Source organism: Mobula birostris, chromosome 7, assembly GCF_030028105.1.
Source record: "Mobula birostris isolate sMobBir1 chromosome 7, sMobBir1.hap1, whole genome shotgun sequence".
NCBI lineage: Eukaryota > Metazoa > Chordata > Chondrichthyes > Myliobatiformes > Myliobatidae > Mobula > Mobula birostris.
In genome coordinates, this window is record NC_092376.1 from 159705056 (window position 1) to 159720572 (window position 15517).

Consider the following 15517-nt stretch of genomic DNA (forward strand, 5'->3'; position numbering starts at 1 on the left):
CCCAGAAATATTGATGAAACTGGAACACTTTTGTATGGATGAATGGTCTAAAATTCCTCCTCTCCATTGTGCAAGTTTGATCAGCAGCTACAGAAAACTTTTGGTGGTGGTTATTGCTGCTAAAGGAGATTCTATCAGTTATTGAATGGAAGGGTTCACATACACTTCTCCAGTCTGAACTGTGAATGATTAAACAATATGTTCAATAAAGACATAAAAAGTACAATTGTCTAGGCAGGTTCGTCTATTATTGTGACTTGGATGAAGATCAGACCACATTTTATGAGTAATAAATGCAGAAAACCAAGTAATTGCAAAGGGTTCTCAAACTTCTTGCAACTGTGCATAAATACTGAAGATTTGTTACACCATGACAATTCATCAGATATGTGCTCTTCCGATGGAATATTGTTTATTCCAAGAAAAAATTCAAGTAAGTTACAAAACTAAATATTGTAAAGAGGAATAACATGGTAGTGTTTGTGGATTCGTGGACTATTCAGATCTGTGACGATGGAGGTGAAGAAGTTATTTCTGAATTGAGTATGGGTCTTCAAGCTCCTGTACCACCTCAATGAGGGCATGCGCCGGATGGTGAATCTCCGTAACAATGATAGTGCTGCCTCGAGGCAGCGTCTTTTGAAGATGTCCTCTGGTGGTGAGGATTCAAAGGCTCATTAGTTCATTCTTCTTCTTCTTCAGATAGCCATGAAACCAAGAAAGAAAAGAAGGGCAGCATGATCATTAACCCATAAATACCCCTTCCCGGCACACAGAAAAAAACAAGAAAGTTCGGGCAAAAAACACAGAATTCAAAAAACTATAAGACTGAAAGAAAAGTTCACAGTCCAACTCCACATCCAAACACAGAAAAACCTGGGCAATCTTCTCCCTCTATGTAGCAGAACAACCTAACCAACGATAAAAAGGCAGGCAGTCGTTGTTTCAATCCCCCTCATTGCTTTAATTGGCGAATGATGGAAGCTTTAATCGGCAAAATGGAGCCGAACGTTGGCTTGCAGCCTTCTTGCCACAAGGTTCCTGCACGCAGCCCCAGCCTCCTGGAATTCCCTCTGAGACTGCAGAGCGCTGAAACACCCAAATAATCTCCAAACTGCAAATTGCAGGCTCCTGCAGTTCCAGAATCACATTCAAGAAGAGAAACAAATGTAAAAGACATAAAAGTATGGTTTCATGATCTATCCAAAAGTTGTCGACCGGAAGAGCGTTGTTCTCGGGTGCCATCTTGACCAGAAGCATTGTACCTGTAACGGAGCTGGTGAGGCTACGACTGTCAGCAGCCTCTTTCGATTCAGTGCATTGGACCCTCCGTACCTAGTGGTGATGCAACCAATCAGAATGCTCTCCATCATATATCTGTAGAAATTTGGTAGTATCTTTGTTGGCCTGCAAAATCTCAAACTCCTAATAAAGTGTTGTTCGTCCATCGTTGACGTTGATGAGGACCTCAACACCATAATGATGGTGTCGAGACTAGCGCGTGATTTGGATTTAAGTGAGGGAGAGTTGCGCCGCGTCAGCCTCACTCTCTCTTCCCAATTCCCATCTGGATCCAGTGGTAAGACAGAGTCGAGACAGCTGGAGATGGGACTAGGCGCAGTGGATGACCAGGACGTCTTCTGTGTCTTGTCCTGCTCTACACATTCCACGACGCTTGCAGAGATCGCCTTCTTGACCGTTGGACCTTCCATTGGTCTCGTCCGCTCAATCCGCCGGAATCTGTCTTCACATGCTGGGATAGACAACTCCCTATCTCACCGAGAGTTTGAGACCCGTCAGCTACCCTCACCTGGTTTAGCCAGCTTGTCGAAGCCGTTGCCCGGGGTGTGGCCGCTGTGGCATGCAAACAGCTACGGGGAGCCACAGGTGACAGCTGAGTGCCAGGTGGGGACCAAAGGTGGACTAACCGCCCTGAAAAGGACGCGACATGTTCCCCCACCAGAGGTGCTACCCCTCCCTGACACCCCATATACCCCATAATAAGGTATAGCTACTGGCATGTCTTTATTGTGATTGCATCAATTTACTGTGTCCAAGAGTTCTCTGAGATGTTGACACCCAGGAACTTGAACTGCTCACCCTTTTCACCACTGACACCTCAATGAGGGTAGGTGTATTTCCTGACTATCCCTTTCTGAAGTCCACAATCAGTTCTTTGGTTTTGCCGATACTGAGTGTGAAGTTGTGGTTGAAATACCAATCTACCAGCCGATCTATTTCACTTATGTATGCCTCCTTATTGCCATCTGAGATTTTACTAACAGTGGTATGCAAAATATTGTCATGTTTGGTATTGATCCAGCATGGGGTGAGACCCTTCTAGAGAATGCTTTAAATATTTGATTCTTGAGTGGCAAACTTCAAATATCGCTATACATTTTGGCTTGGAAATTTTGTCACAAAAGATCATAATGGAACAAAGCAGCGCATATTAATTGTATAGAAGTGATACACCAAGCAAAGGTTAGGTGATGTTGCTTAGCTGATTAACTGATGTTATTTACGTGATTCAGGATGAAAGTATTGTAGAGTGCCGATTGATTTATCTTGAGTGTTCTCTCCAACCACCTTTTAAAAAATTACATATATAAATTTAGTGAAGCAAGTAACTGATGTGAATAAGGATGTACATGAGTTTAAAAATGTGCATTTCAATAATGTGTTGGTTTCTTTGTGTTTCAAAATAAAAACATGTAGAATTATATACATGCAAACTTCCCTAGTCCTAAATTACTAGTGTTTACTTTAACTCTGCTTTCATTTTCTTTCAGAACCTGGCAGGCAGATTCTCAAACAGGACTGTGTATGTTAGCTGCCACATCTGTGGATGCCAAAGAAGTTATTTTACAAGGAGTCCAAGCAAATGTAATCACGTTCCAATATCACATTGAGCCAGTTGGACCCACAAAATCCAAACTCGTTCACATCCGTAGAATAGACACAAGGTAAGTGAAAAAGATTGTTCCAGATGGGAAAGAATTTGGATGTAGCCAGCTGTCAATCTATAGGAGCTCTTGTCATTGATCATGCTTTCTTGAATGATCATCCAAATACGATCCTTCAAGTTATACTAGAATTGATCGTATTTGGATTTAAGACATGAAATTTGAAACGGCATGTAGAAAGTTTTTAGAGATGTCCAGTGATCATTTGATATACATAAAGTTGCAAGATGAGAGCAATATTTAGTGAGATGGATAACACAGGAATAGGCCCTTCGCCCATGACTATGCCTATATCCAAACTAATCCCTTCAGCCTGCACATGGTCCATACTCTACTCTCCATACCTTGCCTGTTCATATGTCAAACTGATTCTCAAAGGTTGCTGTTGTACTCACTCCTACTATTTCTCTCTCATTATGTTCTGGGCACCTACCACCCTGTATATTTAATTTTTAAAAACTTGCCTCATAAATCTGCTTTAAATTTTCCCTCCCATGTTAAATCTATGCCCTCTAGTATCTGATATCATAATTTTATATACTTCTATCAAGTTGCCCCTTGGTCTTCAGTGCTCCAGCGAAAACAATTTGTTTGTCCGACCTCGCCTTGTAGATAATGCTCTATAATCAATTCTACAAACCAACTTTGCACCAAAGTCTCCAGATCCTTCCTGTAATATACATGAAATGTGGCCTAATGACATTCCAATTTTAATTCTTAACATCCTGATGAAAGCAAATGTGCTCCGTGCTTTCTTTACCATCCTATCTGTAACTTCCACGGAGTCAAGGACTTGCATCTCAAGATCCCTTTATAAATCAGTGCTCCTAAAGGCCCAGCCATTTAATGTATAAATATGATATGAATGTATATATCGTATAATTTTAGTGTTGGAGTTCTTACTCAGATTTAGTACCACTAAGGAAACTGTAATTTTAATTGCATCTGATCAAACCATATCAGACTGCTGTTAAATTGTACTGTATGCCATGTAAATTAGGATTACAGTGTCTTGCCCCTGAAATGGTATCTTAAGAGCCATGTCTTGTGACTGAGGAAAATTTGCTGCTGCATGCATTGTGGTAGATTCAATCTCTTGTAACCAACAGATTTTGTAGCTTTTAAGTAAAAATGGAAGTTTGTTGGAATAGAAAGACAATTAGCTCAGTAAAACCTCTCCCATGTAACTGAAAAATGGATGTTTGCTTACTTGTAACACAATTCTTTCAACAAGCTGTCAATGTACCATAAAAGCTTGAAAAATTATGCAATATTAAAGATTCTCTATCAGAAAACATAGGTTCATCCTATCATTCTGGTTTTTTGTAGAGGCCGAAATCCAGAATGGTACAACAAAGTATATGGCTATCGCTGTGCTGCTGAACTCCTCAAGATTAGAGATTCCTTCACTGCATCTGATACTGAACTACGAGAAACAAATATATGAAACTGCAATCTAAAAGTAAAAAGCAGATGCTGGAAATCTGAAATCAAATCAGAAAATGCTGGTGATACTCATCAGGTCGAGCAGCAGCCACGGAAGAAGATATAATTAATTAATCTTTCAGATCAACAACCATTCATCAGAACTGAAATGTTAACTGCCACCCTCATTTGCTATTTTTTTTGTTTATGAAACTTACTTTAATGGTTTAGTTATGCAATGTTTAAACCAAAGCAACGAATGTGCTTAAAAGTGCATGCCAGAAAGTCTATCAGAACACAGTACAATGATTGGAAGAGTGGCTGTACAAAGGAAAGACGCCCCAGCCAGTTTAACACAGCTACTGATTTGGTGGGGTGCTTGGGGAAACTGGTGGTTTGGGTGGGGGTGAATGGTTGAACATCTGTTAAGAGTTTGAAATGTTAATCATGAAATTTTGTCCCAAATTCTTGTAAGTTATGCATTGCCTCCCCTACCTCAGTTGGAAGCATTTCTTCTATTTGCTTTGGCATTCAAAGGGAAATTTTAAATCACAACAGAGAAGTTATGGATAATTAGCCGAAAATTGACCTAATATCCTCATTGCAAACAGCCGATTTCAACAGGCGTAAAACTGACCAGTTGCCGAGTGCTGTCAGCCTGGATTTATTTAAGTATGTTTAATCTGATTTGATCAGTGGGAAAGGGAAAAGTTACAACAGATGCCCAAAATTATTTTGTGGGAATATGAGAACAGTTGTCCTTCGTATCAAACAAAAAATGTTTAAAACTTTGAGGTCTCTACTTCCTCAGTGGGTTTAGGGAGGAGGCTGCCTCTGGTGGCTTGATTTAATTTTTGCAATGTCAGCTTGGAAAGAAAAGATAAAGAAGTTTACAAATTTATATTTGAAATGATTTTCAAAAACAAAACCATCAGTAATGAAACAATGACACAAATATTTCATTGAACCAGATGTCACAGACTGAAGTCATTAGATCTAACTGCATTAACTTTGAATTAGATGAATAATGATGGCACATATCTTAATTTTGTTTCATTCAGTAGTTAATTGCCATCACACAATGTGCAAATGCCAGTAATATGGCCATAGAACCTAAATCTATTTAGCAATAGCATCTAAGTTCCAGCAGGGTAGGTGCATTTTTTATCCAGTATCATCAATGACTTGTTAAACCACATCTCAATAATGACATGTCTATCCACGGCCTCCTCTACTGTAAAGATGAAGCCACACTCAGGTTGGAGGAACAACACCTTATATTCTGTCTGGGTAGCCTCCAACCTGATGGCATGAACATCGACTTCTCTAACTTTCGCTAGGCCCCACCTCCCCCTTGTACCCCATCTGTTACTTTATGCACACATTCTTTCTCTCTCTCCTTTTTCTCCCTCTGTCCCTCTGAATGTACCTCTTGCCCATCCTCTGGGTCCCCCCCCTTGTCTTTCTTCCCGGACCTTCTGTCCCATGATCCTCTCGTATCCCCTTTTGCCTATCACCTGTCCAGCTCTTGGCTCTATCCCTTCCCCTCCTGTCTTCTCCTATCATTTTGGATCTCCCCCTCCCCCTCCAACTTTCAAATCCCTTACTCACTCTTCCTTCAGTTAGTCCTGACGAAGGGTCTCGGCCTGAAACGTCGACTGCACCTCTTCCTACAGATGCTGCCTGGCCTGCTGCGTTCACCAGCAACTTTGATGTGTGTTGCTTGTCTCAATAATGACCAGTCTGTTTACCTATTCTGATTACATTTTAAATATGAAATGCCATGAAAATGATGCTTTTGTGATTAGAACACAGTACTGTACTGTGATGAGGAATTGGTGAGATTGAAATGTGAACTGAGTAATCCAGTTTTGCAAAACATTTGGTGTTTTCTAAAGAATTCAACGATTTTATTTCTAAGAATTAACTTATGACTTGATAGGTTGGTAGCACATTTATATTTTAAATCTTGTATCTATTCTGATTTATTGAACCATGTGACTATTTTACATATATAATAGTTTTTGACCTCAGTGGTAAAATATAACTTCCATTTTATCAGGTTGATGTCATAAACTGGTCAGTAATTTCACCTAAAATGAAATTCAGGCAAAGTAACAAAGAGGAAGCTTGTTACATAGAAATACTTTGCCTGTAGCCCATGTTGCTTGCTTGTTTCAGTACTCTGCCAGCATTTACTGATTTAAATTGAGACAGTATTAACTGACTAGTGGTGCTGTCAGTTTGTGTCGAAATGTGCCAAATTAGTGATGGTAGTTTGAACTATTTCAGGCCAATGATGGTGGGTAAGAAGAGGGAAAAGTACATAAAAATTTGTTATGCAAAGCAGGATTGCATGTAAAAAGTTTGAATCGATAATTGTGCAAATAATTCCAGTATTACTTTGAGTAAATTGTTTCACATGCTGTAGATGTACAAGATGTTACAGTAAGTTCATGGATGTTGAGCCTTGGTATAAAACCTGTCTGTGCAGATACTGGATTAGCAAAAAATGCAGCTATTTATATTTAAAAGTGATTTATGTCAATTTTATTACTTGCAGCCAAAATTAAGAATCAAAATGCTATTTTATCTATTTATGTATATCTATACATTTTGTACTTCATTTATGTAAATATTTACTGCATCTTAAACTCATTCAGAATGTCCAATAATTCACTATCCCATTTATTGAAAATGTAATGACAACTGTTTAATGTAGGATTGCATATATAATATAAATCTTAACTTGAAGCAGAGAGTTTTATTTCCTTCTTTATTAGCTTTCAATTGCATCAAGCCGTGTGCCAGAATCAGGTTTAATATCACTAGCGTATGTCGTGATATTTGGTTGTCTTTGCAGCAGCGGTACAATGCAATAAATAATAGGAAAAAAACTGAATTACAGAAAGTGAATTCCAGTTAAATATACTAGGCCAATAAGGGACAACTGGCCCTTCAACTCGTCACGTGAACCGAACATCATGGATGCTAGAAGTGCTTGGGTCAAAGGTTACCAATACAGTAAGTTAGATTGTGGTGATAAGTCATTTACCCACTTTATTCTCCTACTGCTGAATAGTGCCAGCAGTGTTTTGGTTTGGCTACTTCCATTGCACCAATATAGCTGAGCACTACAGCACAGAAACAGGCCATTTGGCCCATCCAGTGCATGCTGAACCATTATTCTACCCAGACCCATTAGCCTACACACAGACCATAATCCTTCATATCTTTCCCATGTACCTATCCAATTTTCTCTTCAATGCTAACCCATGACCAACCAACCACCTCTGCTGGCAGCTTGTTCCACACTCTCACCACCCTCCTGAGTGAAGAAGTCCCCCCCCACCCCACCAGGTTCCCATAAACATTTTGCCTTTCACCCTTAACCATGATCTTTTAGTTTGAGTCTCACTCAACCTCAGTTGCATTTCCCCTACCTATGCCCCTGATCGTATTGTATATCAGTATCAAGTCTCCCCTCATGCTCCCACCCTCCCTCAAATAAAGTCCTAATCTATTCAACTTCTCTCCTAAAACTCAGGTTCTCAAATCCTGGCATACGATTTGTATCAGTGGAGTGTGAACTAGGTTTGTGCTAAATTTTAATATTTTTAAGCAAGCTTCATAATTAGTTACTAAATGTAAAGAGTTGAGAAAAGAATTACAACAAAAATTATATGCAATGCAATTTTTGAATTTTGGTCAAGTGACATGAATGGGAAAACCTGCTTGCCTGAGGAGGAGAGTTGGGAGTGGGAGCAGAATTGTGTGTAAAGAAAGAAAACTGCAGTTCCACAGTATTTGCATAAAATTCTCATTTTAATACTTCATTATCTGCAGCATTTAACTTGTAAAATATTCTGCAATATTAATTATGAGAATCACAGAGCCAAATTGTTGAGATACTTAGTAATAAACAAATACATAGACTTCATATTGGATTTTATTTGATGTTATGCATCAACATTTGCTGCTCCACAACCGCTGAAAAGGGAGATTTACATTCTCTGAACAGGCTTGAGTCCCAGGATAGCAAAGCCCTTTGCCATGACAGCAGCAGTGGCTTCACACAACAGCATCCGCCACATATTCACTTTGATAACTTCACCTGAAAGTTAAAGGGAGACATGAATCTTAAGTGCAAGTTTGACAATATCAATGATATAGAATGCATGAGTGCAAATAAGGGAGGCAAACGATGCAATCTAGGTTAAAGAAACAATAATTGCTGCAAATTATTCTGCCAGAAGTAATTGGACAGGCTCCACTAGACACACCATCAACTGTCATAAACACGAGACTATGCAGAGGTCAGGCAGTATCTATGGAGAGCAATGTAGAGCTGACATTTCGAGCTGAGACCTTTCATCAAGACTGGAAAGGAAGGGGGAAGAAGCTGGAATAAGGTGGAGGGGAAGGAATACAAGTTATATGGTGATTGGAGAAAACCAAGGTGAGGGGCAAGGTATATGGGTGGGGGAAGAGGGGAAGAAGCCAGAAGCTGGGAGATGATAGGTGGAAAAGAAATAGCCGAAGGAGGAATCAGGAGACTGGACCATCACAGCAAGGGATGGAGGAAGGGCACCAGAGGGAGGTGACAAGACAAGTGAGGAAAAGAGAAGGGATAAGAGGGGAAGAAATTACCGTATGTTAGAGAAATTGATGTTAATGTTAGGTTGGAGGCTATCCAGATAGAATATGAGGTGATGCTCCTCCAACCTGAGGATAAACTCATTGCGGCAGTAAAGTGGGCCATGGACTATCATGTTGGAATGGGAATGTCCTCAGCCTCCAGAAGAAGAGAATGCATGTTCCAAGCTTTAGGTAAGTGGCCAGTTCTGACAGCTGCTGAATCCTACCTATAGGGTCAAAAGTGCAAATGTTCAAAAACTCAAGCTAAGCTAAAACTCTTCTCCCTTCAATGGAAGACTTCTACTGAGCAACAGGTTTCCTAGCATCAAATCTGAGGAAGACGAAGGTGCCCTGTGAGTATCCTTGAAGAGTCCAGTGGCAGGAGCTGATGAGTATAAATATAACTCTGGCTGTCTTTAAACAGACTGGTTCAACTGAGTCTGACAGAACCACCCTGCTGTCACTATGTCACCTTTTTTGAATTTAAGGCATTCAGTTTACAAAAAAGACTGTGTTATAACAACTTCTCCACTCTGTCTCAGAAATGGGACTTCACTCCCAAGGTCAAAAGTACTACTGAACTAATTTACATTCCATTGCTTTTTAGATTAATCAGATTAGGAAGTAGAATTCTGCCTGATTACAACAAGACATTGGGTTTTTACTATAGACAGCCATTCAGTTCCCAAAATCAACTTGCTATTCAATAAAATCACACCTGATTCTGCCCTAATTCTCATAGCCTTTATAGCAAAAAAAACTTAACCTTTGAATGTACTTGATTCAGCATCTAGACCCTGTGAGATGGAGAATACCAAAGATTCACTGTACCCAGAGGAGAAATTTCAATCATAAGACTATAGGAGCAGAATCAGTCCATCTGGCCCATTGAGTCTGCTTTATTGTTCCACCATGGCTGAGCTATTGCCCTCTCAATCCCATTCTCCTGCCTTCTCCCTGTAACCTTTAACACTCCAACTAATCAAAAACCTATCAACCCCCACTTTTAATATACTCAATATATACCCAAGAAAATGGTCACTTATCCTGAGACTAAAGCCCACTGGATCTGGACTACTTAAGACTAAACATGTTTAGGGCATCTACTACCATGTTCCGTTGAGTCATCGGAATCACTAGTTCCAAATTCAATTACATTTATAATAAGGCTTACTCATAAATGACTTGCTGTACAAATAGATGCTGTTTCACTAAATCATGCACTAACCTTTAGCATTTCAAACAAAAAGATGCTAATTAATTATAGTTCACCATAGAGATATGCAAAATATTTGGAATGACCAATGCTTATACTTTTAGTCCTTCATACATTTAAGCTTCTGATTTCATTCATAGCTGAGAGTCTGTACAGCTATGTTTTCAACTTGTGCACAAACACTGAGCAGACAATCTAGTACTTAGTGCAAGAAATAAGGGCCTACTATATTGGCTGTTTAATACTTCCTCTAAAAGGCCAAGAATACAAAGATCGCATCTACCTGGTCAGCTGATGCATAGAATTCTACACTGATCCATGTGAAGAGCAGAGTGCTATGGTTGGCACAGCAGCCAACATTTCAGAATTCTCTGCTAATACAGACAACCTTATAGAGTCATGTGTGTTGGCACGTGGCCAAGTGGTTAAGGCATCAGTCTAGTGATCTGAAGGTCACTAGTTTGAGCCTCAGCTGAGGCAGCATGTCGTGTCCTTGAGCAAGGCACTTAACCACACATTGCTCTGCAATGACACCGGTGCCAAGCTGTATCGGCCCTAGTGCCCTTCCCTTGGACAACATTGGTGGCGTGGAGAGGGGAGACTTGCAGCATGGGCAACTGCCGGTCTTCCATACAACCTTGCCCAGGCCTCTGCCCTGGAAATCTTCCAAGGCGCAAATCCATGGTCTCGTGAGACTAACGGATGCCTAAAAGATAGGGTCACAGAGCACTAAAACACAGAAATAGGTCCATCTAGTCTGTGATGAACTTCTAATTTGCCTATTTCCATCGACCCCCACCTCTCCATACTCCTGCCATCCATCTATCTAAACTTCTTTTAAATGCTGCAATCAAACCCACATCCATCACTTCATGTGGGTTCGTTCTTTGCACATTTATCTACATAAGAGTATCACAAAAGTGCCCCCTCAATGATCTTGACTATATGACCAGAGTTACACAAGTGCCCGTTTAACAATAGTAAAGACCTTTCTCTGATGTTAATCACTCTTAACAGCTGAAAGTAAACAGGAAATCATGACAAGGAAGATCTGAGGAATGTGCAGGATGTTGTTTTACTCACCTGTTTGCCTGTCTTTCTCTACACAATAACAATTGTCATAGAACTCCGTGAAGGTTGTGGCCAATTCAAAGAGGTAGTCACAAAGTGTATGCAGATACAAGTCATCCAGGATTTTATGAAGGATTTCCGGAAATCGCAGAATACATTTTCCTAACTTCCACTCTTTCTCATGAGTCAGCAGGATCGCTGTTTCTGCAGCTGCTTTTTGCAGAGTTGCATCATCAATGTTTGCAAGTCGAGTTATGGACCTAAAATGAGATGTCACATTTGCAATTGAGACGGGACTGCACTTTCTTATCTTCATAATTCACTATATTCTGAGAAAGTCAATGTCCTGTCCTTGCATTTGTACCTCACCAACAAACTGACACTTCCTAAGACCATTGGAGCAGAATTAGGCCATTCAACACAACCACCCTTCCGTCCATCATAGCCGATTTATTATCCACCTCAACTCCATTCTCCTGCCTTCTCTCCATGACCTTTGACACCCTTATTAATCAAGAACTTGAACTTCTATGTCCACTCTATCTAGGCCTTTCAATATTTAAACAGATTTCAATGAAATCCCTCCTCATTCCAAACCAATTCTTTGGCATACCTGAAAAATCTGGTGAATTGAGATCTGGGTTTCTACTTTGGAAAGAAACAGTCCAACAGAAGATTTGACATTCACAACTACTGGTCAATTTTCTGTTTTCCAATTAATGCCATTCTGTAACTAGTGGTTCTAATTGCTTCCTACTGCTCTTCCATATTGAATCCAACAGTAACCTAATCTATTCCTTCACATAATCTGACTGTTCAATTTCCACTATCAATATTTACTGCCTGCGCACCAACAATCACCAGTTTAACCACATGATTTTGGAAGGCCCTAAAATCAAATGGGAATAAAGACAATGTCTGCCTTTGACTTTCTACATTAACAATACGATTCCTAACAGCCAAATTTCTACTTTTTGCTGATGTATAGTTGTGATAGTGGAATTATCTCTAATGGGACTGATAAAACAAACATAATATTTAAGAAGCTTTTAAATTTAGGTTAATAGGAAAATTAGTAAAACTATCAGTAGATTGGACAATAGCAAATATAAAGCCCTAATTGGAAAGAAATACAGAGATATACCAGGCAACAGCTCAGCTTGAATTTTAAAGACAAGGATCAGGGAAAATAAATAATAGATTTACAAAAATTTGGGATGACAGAGACCAGCACTGACTTGTTGGAGGGAAATAGTGTTTGACAGCCTAATTAATATTTTTTGGTGAGTTAAGAAATTAAGATTGATGAAGGTGGAAGTGCTGTACAAGGAACTGGCGTAAACTTCTGTACACCTTCTGTACCATAATAATTTCAATTACCCTGTTAAAACAGTGAGGTAAGGGATTAAGGAAAATTGTGGTGGTGCATGAATTATGTGAAACCAGGGAGGAGAAATTAACTTCTCTATGATAAAGGTAAATAGCTGAATCAAGCAGTATTTATAAAGGATTATTTTTTGGCAACTTTAGCAAAGTGGCAATATACAAGCAGTGAATTCAATTGTCTCCTTCAATGGAAAATAACTTCCACAGAACAATGGGGATCTCTAGTGGCAAGATGCAATTACTGCAGCCAGAGAGTAATTCAGGTTCACAGAGTAAACAGATGAGTTGAGGATATATCTGGATGAATGCCAAATCAAATTTATTTATTTATTCTATCTAATTTCTGTTTACATTCAAATAAAGAGATTTTAAAAGATGACTGCTAAGAAAACAAAATTAAAGGTAGATGACATTATTATACATTAATAAAAGAAAAGATAAGATAACCTGGTACCAATAGAACTGAAAGCTGTTTAAGTTCCATTTTATGTTGTCATGACAATTTAGTTTACAGAAAATTGTGTTTTATTGCTTAAGTTTCTGTCGTACATGAGTTGAAGTAGGTACTTCTGAATAATATCTTCACATTGTTCATAAACCAAATTATTTATAGAATTCTCAGTGCCTGAGGGCTTCTCTTCCTCCACCATCAACTCTGCTCTCAAACACATCTCTCCCATTTCACACACATCTGCTCTCACCCCATTCTCCCGCCACCCCACTAGGAATAGGGTTCTCCCTGTCCTCACCTACCACCCCACCAGCCTCCGGGTCCAACATATTATTCTCCGTAACTTCCGCCACCTCCAACGGGATCCCACCACTAAGCACATCTTTCCCTCCCACCCCGCCCTGCTTTCCGTAGGGATTGCTCCCCACGTGACTCCCTTGTCCATTCGTCCCCCCCATCCCTCCCCACTGATCTCCCTCCTGGCACTTATCCTTGTAAGCAGAACAAATGCTACACATACCCTTACACTTCCTCCCTCACCACCATTCAGGGTCCCAGACAGTCCTTCCAGATGAGGTGACACTTCACCTGTGTGTCGGCTGGGGTGATATACTGCGTCCAGTGCTCCCGATGCGGCCTTCTATATATTGGGGAGACCTGACACAGGCTGGGAGACCATTTCGCTGAACACCTATGCTCTGTCCACCAGAGAAAGCAGGATCTCCCAGTGGCCACACATTTTAATTCCACATCCCATTCCCATTCTGATATGTCTATCCACGGCCTCCTCTACTGTAAAGATGAAGCCACACTCAGGTTGGAGGAACAATGCCTTATATTCCGTCTGGGTAGCCTCCAACCTGATGGCATGAACACTGACTTCTCTAACTTCCGTTAATGCCCCACCTCCCCTTCGTACCCCATCCGTTATTTATCTTTTATTATTATATATATATTTTTTCTCTCTCTCCTTTTTCTCCCTCTGTCCCTCTGACTATACTCCTTGCCCATTCTCAGGGCTTCCCCCCCTTCCCTTTCTTTTTCATAGGCCTGCCGTCTGTCCCATGATCCCCTCATATCCCTTTTGCCAATCAAATTTCCAGCTCTCAGCTCCATCCCTTCCCCCTCCTGCCTTCTATCATTTTGGATATCGCCCTCCCCCTCCCATTTTCAAATCTCTTACTATCTCTTCTTTCAGTTAGTCCTGACGAAGGGTCTCGGCCCAAAATGTCGACTGTACCTCTTCTTATAGATGATGCCTGGCCTGCTGCGTTCCACCAGCAATTTTTATGTGTGTTGTTAACATTGTATTTGCCTTTTTTACCACCAACTCAACCTGCAAGTTAACCTTTACCAAATCCTGCACTAGCACTCCTAAGTCCCTTTGCACTTCTGATTTCTGAATTTGCTCTCCATTTAGAAAATAGTCTACATCATTATTTCTTCTATCAAAGTGCATGATAATACACTTCCTTACACTATATTCCATTTGCCACTTCTTTGCCCATTCTCCCAATCTGTCCAAGTCCTTCTGCAGACTCCCTGCTCCCTCGACACTGCCTACCCCTCCACCTATCTTTCTATCGTCGGTAAACTTGGCCATAAAACCATCAATTCCATCATCCTGGTCACTGATAGATAACACGGAAAGAAGCAGCCCCATAACTGACCGTTGTGGAACACGTCAGCCAAAGAACCGCCTTATTCTCACTCTTTGCATCCTGCCATTCAGCCAATCTTCTGCCAATTTCTAACTGCGTTAAAAACACATGAATGGAATCATTATGACACCTATCAATTGGCCATAAACATTTTCTGAGATTTAGTTTGCAAATTAACTTTTCAAACTCACACACAAGACAACTTTTGCAACCGTTTTCGTTTTACAAACTTATCTAACTAAACAGAAGGGCTTTGCCCTATTCAATTGTGTCTACATTTTGCCTACCATTTCCACTTCACCTTTTATTCTCCTTTCCCTTCACACCTCTTTTCTGCTATCACACTTTCTTTTACCCTTTCCCCCCTCTTGGACACAATGTCCTCCATTCAGACACTTTCAGCACTGCAACAGCTCTCCCTAGGTTCAACTTTTTTTTAAAGAAGACCACAGCTCTCCTTTAACTTTATTAACATCCTCGAAGGGCCCATTATGTGCTCCATACTAGACACGTGAATGGGAGATGTGGATGATGCACAAAGTGTCCATTGTGGGCTGAAATGTCTGTCCAGTACTGTACTATGTTCTAATAGAGCCAGAAAACATTTCAAATTTGAGGGTATTTATGGAAATTGATTCTCATTTGCTCATGATCCTCAAGTTATGGTAAGGAAGTTTTCTCTTATTTGGCTTGCCCCAGATTT

The 15517-nt window shown here is 40.2% G+C and overlaps 2 protein-coding genes across 6 annotated transcripts in view; one reads left to right on the forward strand and one right to left on the reverse strand.

Annotated features, from left to right (window-relative positions):
• The window catches only part of LOC140200536 (rho GTPase-activating protein 7), a 201612-nt gene extending 194479 nt beyond the window's left edge, over positions 1–7133 (forward strand). For all 3 annotated transcript variants that reach the window (XM_072264013.1, XM_072264014.1, XM_072264015.1), the window contains 2 exons: positions 2793–2966; positions 4296–7133. In XM_072264013.1, the coding sequence (XP_072120114.1) occupies positions 2793–2966; positions 4296–4413 (292 nt within the window). In that variant the 3' untranslated portion in view covers positions 4414–7133. The remainder of the gene's footprint in view (positions 1–2792; positions 2967–4295) is intronic.
• Positions 7134–8197: 1064 nt separating this feature from the next.
• rars1 (arginyl-tRNA synthetase 1) overlaps positions 8198–15517 on the reverse strand; it is a 49972-nt gene continuing 42652 nt past the window's right edge. For all 3 annotated transcript variants that reach the window (XM_072264018.1, XM_072264017.1, XM_072264019.1), the window contains exons 14-15: positions 11329–11576; positions 8198–8505 (exon numbers count right to left, since the gene is read on the reverse strand). In XM_072264018.1, coding sequence (XP_072120119.1) covers positions 8396–8505; positions 11329–11576 — 358 coding nt within the window. In that variant the 3' untranslated portion in view covers positions 8198–8395. The remainder of the gene's footprint in view (positions 8506–11328; positions 11577–15517) is intronic.